The 5,874-nt window shown below is 47.9% G+C and overlaps 1 protein-coding gene across 1 annotated transcript; it reads right to left on the bottom strand.

The window, feature by feature from the left end:
- Nucleotides 1-408: 408 nt before the first annotated feature.
- Nucleotides 409-2,386, bottom strand: LOC114690777 (cytochrome c oxidase subunit 5B, mitochondrial). The gene is made up of 4 exons (XM_028865666.1): nt 2,189-2,386; nt 1,609-1,682; nt 1,337-1,436; nt 409-622 (listed from the first exon to the last, which is right to left on the bottom strand). Exons 1-4 carry the CDS (start codon nt 2,289-2,291, stop codon nt 510-512), a joined length of 390 nt encoding a protein of 129 aa, XP_028721499.1. The 5' UTR covers nt 2,292-2,386; the 3' UTR covers nt 409-509.
- Between the last annotated feature and the right edge of the window lie 3,488 nt (nt 2,387-5,874).

Raw genomic sequence — 5,874 nt, 5'->3', positions numbered from 1 at the left:
CCGGGCGGTGGTGGCGCACGCCTTTAATCCCAGCACTCGGGAGGCAGAGGCAGGCGGATCTCTGTGAGTTCGAGGCCAGCCTGGGCTACCAAGTGAGTCTCAGGAAAGGCGCAAAGCTACACAGAGAAACCCTGTCTCGAAAAACCAAAAAAAAAAAAAAAAAAAAAAAAAAAACTAACTCTATACTGATTTTACATTCTGAGTAGATGTCAAGCCAGTATTAAGAAATAGCTGATCTCAATATAAAAAAATCTATAGAAGCCAGGCGGTAGTGGTGGTGATGGTGATACACACTTTTAATCCCAGCACTCGGCAGGCAAAGGCAGGCCGATCTCTGAGTTCAGGGCCAGCTTGGTCTACAGAGGGAGTTCCAGGACAGCCAAGAATACACAGAGAAAACAAAAAAACTACAGAAGAAAGACTAGCCACCTATGGGAGGAGCCAATACAATGGCTAGTCTTTATTAGAGAGAAATTTTCCATCACGTTCTGAAAAGTTAACGCAGGGGCTCAGTGGGCCAGCTGGTGGGGCACCAGCTTATAATGGGTTCCACAGCTTGGGCATCGCTGAGCGTCGCCTTTGTGCAGCCAAAACCAGATAACAGTACAGTTGTCCTCTTCACCTGAAAGGGAAAGGTGGCTCAGTCATCCAGCTCCAGCGTACACAGCAGACTTTCAACATTCATCTCTTTCCTGCAGACACTTCAGGGGCCAAAAAACCAACAACCCACAAAACCTGCAGTTGACTCTGATCACTTCAAGCTCTGCTCTTTCAAATTAAAAAATGGGGCTGAGTGAAATAACCTTGTATCAGGGTCACTGTTGGTTCCAACAATTCCATTCCCTACGCAGAATCCCAAAATGGGATAAGTACTTGTTTGTATCCCTAATGCCTGGCATACAAGTTATACATATATATATGTATGTGTGTGTGCGTGTATGTATGTATATATATATATGTATATATATATACATATGTATATGTGTATATATGTATATATGCATTGTGTTTGTGTGTGTGTGCATAAAAATCTGGGCTGGAAAGATGGTTCAACAATTAAGAGCATGGATTGCTCTTCCAGAGAACCTGAGTTCAATTCCCAGTATTCATATCAGGTGGCTCACAACCTCGCTTGTATAACTACAGTTCCAGGGCATCTGAATCTGGTGGCCTCTCATGCATACTGAGGCTTGAGATGGTCAGAACCCTTACAACAATTTATACGAGTATCTTTATGCACACAGTCAATCACATGCATGTATCTGAAGCAATTTATAGACACCCTGTGTAGCAGGTTATAAACAGATGGACCAGAAAACAAAGGCAAGGTACTTACAGATGCAGCCCACTATTCGCTTGTTGGTGATGGACGGGACTAAATTAGGGTCTTCCTTGGTGCCTGAAGCTGCCTTTGGAGGTAGCATATTGTATGGATCCTGAAAAAGACAAGAAGTGACTAATTATGCCAGACATCCCCCACAACTAACTATACTGCAAAGGGCTGTTCCTACAAGTTGGGTTTCCAGGACCAAATGCGGGCTGACAGGAGACTCCACGAATCCCATCCCCGTCCAAGGGCTCCAGAGGACACAGAGAGTTTTTCCTCACCAGTCCCTTCTCAGATGCGATCATGATCTCCCTCTCCAGGCCTGTAGCCTGCTCCTCATCAGTAGGAACACCACCTAAAGGAAGGAAAATGAATGTCAACAGATAGGACCGCGATAAATACACGCTAAAATGATCAACACGGGCAAGGTGACATTGTAAGCATCTTTGGTGGGTTTCCAAGTATTTCCACGGTCCCCTAAACCCACTGAGTCATGACTCCCAGAGCCTTAGGAGAAGCTTGCCCCACCAACCGCCGAAGCTTGTTTTTCGACCTCTTTCTAAAATCAAGTCAATGAGAGTGTCCTGGCTGCAATCTGAAAGTCGGTCCAGTCCTTTCTCATCCCTCCAATAATAGTCCCTGTCTCCCAAGGTCACCCGGCACCTTCCAGACGGGGCACCTTAGCAGCGGGCGGGCGGGCGGCCGAACTCACAGCCAGACCGCGCGGAACGCAGGCTCCCGGGGCGGAAGGTGGTCAACGGGGCCCGGAGGCGCTCAATGGCCGACCCCGCTCGCCCGCCCCGTTACCAACCACCCCGGAGGCCACGGACACCGGCCCGGCTCGCCCAGCGGGCCACGTACCTGCAGAAGCCATGGAGCGCGTCGCAACCGCGCCACCGGGCCCGCGGGCCCTCAGGGCCTGCGCCGCCAGAGCGCCCACTCCGCGAAGTAACCTTGAAGCCATCTCGCCCGAGACAAGCAGATGCACTTCCGGGAACAGACTCGGCAAGACAGGCGGGACTTCCGGTGATGGGCGTCCGTCAACGTCCAGTCAGCCTTCCGCTTCCTCCCCAACTCACCCCCCCAGCCTGCCCGAGCAGCGAAGGTAGATGCTGCGCATGAGCAGCTCTGCCTCTTCGCCCGCCGCGCAGACTCCCTCAGTCCCGGAGGCGTGGCTTCAGTAACCATGACAGCGGCTTTCGGTTTTGTGGCTGTTCCGCTTGCGGGCTCGCGCCTCTGAGTCCCAGCCACCTAGGCGTTCCTGTTGTGGAAGTGCTGTTGGAAGCTTAAGTTCCCCGTCGGTCAGGGACCTGCTGCAGCCCCACAAATGGTGCAAACTTGGGCGTGAGCTCAGGAAGACTTTTTCGTTTGCTCTGCCTGTTAGTCGCGGGTTCGGGTCCTTCAGGCAGAGCATTAGCCATCACCAACTTGTTGCATTGTCCCACCCTGTCAGAATTGGGCAGGACCTCCCCCACAGTCTTGGCCTCAGTTTCTCTTCCTTTTTTTTTTTTTTTTTTTTTTTTTTTTTTTTTTTTTTTTTTTTTTTTTTTTTAGGCAGGGTATCACTATGTACTGACTGACCCGGAACTCGCTTTGTAGATCAGACTCGAGCTCACAGAAATCTGGCTCTCTCTGCTGGGATTAAAGGCTTGCACCACCCTCCATTTCCTCCTACAGCAGTGTCATGGGATGTGATGGTGTTAGCCCCAGGGACAGAGATGGATGTAGGACACCTCCTGGTGGCTACTCCGTGAGGTTATGGACCAATGAGGAGCATGCTAGAAGGAGGAAGGAAGGAGAGTTAATAATGCAAGTGGAAATGACAGTAGGTACTGTGGCCAAAGGTCTCCAAACAGAAAACATCTTCCATTGCTCCCCACTGCACACAGACAGGTAAAGTGTGAAAACGCACGGCAAGACGGCTGGAAGACTTTCAAACACTGACCACTAGCATTTTGTTCACATTGTGGAATATTCCTGAAACACTATGCTTCCCTAAATGTGCCCCAGTGACAGAATCTCCAACACCATGCAGAGGCCTGGCATATGATACTATCAAATAACTTTTAGTAAATCTTGGACCAAATATGAAGCTTATAGGTCGATTTGTGGCTAACTACGAAGGACTGAATTCCCAGATGTTGCCATTTGCCCCTTGCGGGTTATTTTCAAAAGGGGCTGGTGAAACATTCCTTCAGAGCAACCAACCTGGTCTTTGTGGATGCCGCCCTCAAGAAAGAAAAAAAAAGTCTCTGTTCTGAGGCCCCAAATTCCTTGATCCTGTTTGAAAATGGGTTTCACTGGCATGGTTTTCAATGTTCCTTCCTGACCTCCACTACAGTCATCCGGATTAAGTTGGGAAAAAAATTCCTTGGTTCAAGAAATACTTCCCCCATGGACTTATTATTGATTTGTACCTGCATTAGGTGTCTGGTGAGGGGAATTAAAAACAGCCAGCCCCATCAGCTAGCTCATCCATCTTTTTTTCCTTTTGGTAACAGTCAAGAAAACTAATACTAGGTGAGTATTTCTTGTATTCCATCAAATGCAAATTTCAGAATACACTCTTTGGAAACAGGACTTGATGGAGACAAGGAAGTCCTTCATTTGAGGACTCCTCTCTTGCAGATGCATGCTGCCAAATGTGACGGTCTGATCAGGCCTGCAGCAAAGAATCCCGTAACTCAAATGTTAAATAGTCTTTTCATTAAAACAACAACAACAACAAAAACCCAGAGCTAGATATTGGGGCAAATGCTGATCTCACTGCCACATCTCACCTTGCCAACTCCACGAATCCTCTGACTGAAATCCTGAGTCTTCACCCAAAAGGTCTCCAGCCTAAAAGTTCCTGTCTCCTCACGCCGTATATACCTTTCTCCACCCAGCCATATTACTTCCTTCTTAGTGCTGGGATTAAAGGCGTGTGTGCTTCCCAAGCAAAAGCATGAGATCTCAAGTGCTGTGATTAAAGGTGTGTGCCACCACTACCTGGCTCTGTTTCTCTCCTAGACTGAGACAATCTCATGTAATCCAAGATGGCTTTGAACTCACAGAGACCCATATGGATCTCTGCCTCCAGAGTGCTAGGATTAAAGGTGTGTGCTTCCACTGCCTGGCCTCTATGTTTAATCTAGTGGCTTGTTCTGTCCTCTGATCTTCAAGCAAATTTTATTAGGTTACACAGTATATCACCACAGAATCCTGTTTAATTTACCTGTTTTAAGCCAGAGTTTTCCTATCTTAACCACAAACCTTTGTTTCAGTGAATATCTACTAACCTGCCTCTTAGCAAGCCAGTGAATATTCAGTTCTGATATAAGTCCCCAGTGCCTCACTGTAAAATGGAAAATTCCAAGCTCTAATATGGAAATTAAAACTTTATTTTATATTACTGAAGATGTGTGTGTGTGTGTGTGTGTGTGTGTGTGTGTGTACACATATGTGGGCGCACACATGCCACAGTATGCTTGTGGAGGTCAGAAGACAACTCTGTGGAGTCAGTTCTCTCCTTCTAACTTTCTGTTCCGGGGCTTGAACTCTGGTCCTCAGGCCTGTGTGGCAAGTACCATCCATTACCCACTAAGCCATCCTGCTGGCCCAAGGTAAAATTTTAGCTTCGACTCTGTGGTGATTTGAATGAGAATGCCCCCATAAGCTCCTGTGTTTAAATGCTTGGTCCCCAGTTGGTGGAACTGTTTGGACTAGGAGGTGTGGCCTTGTTGGAGATGTGCCCCTGGTGGTGGGCTCTGAGATTGCAAAAGATTCCATTCCCAGTTAGCTCTGTCTCTTGCTTTCTCCTACTTTCAGATCAGGATGTGAGCTCCCAGATGTTCTGCCATCAAGTCTTTGTTCCCCCATCATGCATTCTAACCCTCTGAAACTGTGAGCGGATTAACACTTTCATGAGTTGCTTGGGTCACAGTGTTTTTATCACAGCAATAGAAAGGTAACCAATACATACTTGTTTCTCACTCTCATAGGTTTTCCTAAAAATAGGAGAATTTTGTCAGGACTTGTCCGGCTCAAGAAAATCTGACCCTCAATCTGGTCAGCAAGACTGGATGTGTGTGTTATGCTCAGATTGTGACCCCCCCCAAAGAGACCACTGAAGACCTTGGATGTCCAGAATGCAACAGCAAGGTTTATTCTGCAGATACTAGTCTAGACAGGGGACTCATTCCTACACCCAATACAGTGAATCAGGGAGGAGTTGCTCTTTCTTTGTGTGGCTAGCTTTTTAAAGGCAAAATCCACAAGCCCTTCGGGGTGGGGGGGTGGGGGGAGGGTTTGCACGGGTGCAACTCGGATTGGTCTACTTTTATCTCTGTTCTCTTTTAATTGGGTGAGGGTATGTAACCTTTGAATTTACTGGTTGGTGGTTACAATTACCACTTTGGGGGCAGTCCAGCACAAGTCCCAGGCTTTGTCCTTGAGCCGCCATAGGGGCTGGCTGGCCAAGCACATACTGACTGTGGGGCTGGCTCAGTGGTCCAGGCTCTGTCCTTGACTCATGCACATAACTCTAAGTTTGTGAGGGGTCCCAG

This window comes from Peromyscus leucopus, chromosome 16_21 (genome assembly GCF_004664715.2).
Source record: "Peromyscus leucopus breed LL Stock chromosome 16_21, UCI_PerLeu_2.1, whole genome shotgun sequence".
Classification (NCBI taxonomy): Eukaryota; Metazoa; Chordata; class Mammalia; order Rodentia; family Cricetidae; genus Peromyscus; species Peromyscus leucopus.
The sequence above is the reverse complement of the archived record's forward strand: the minus strand, read 5'-3'. Positions and strand labels throughout refer to the sequence as shown.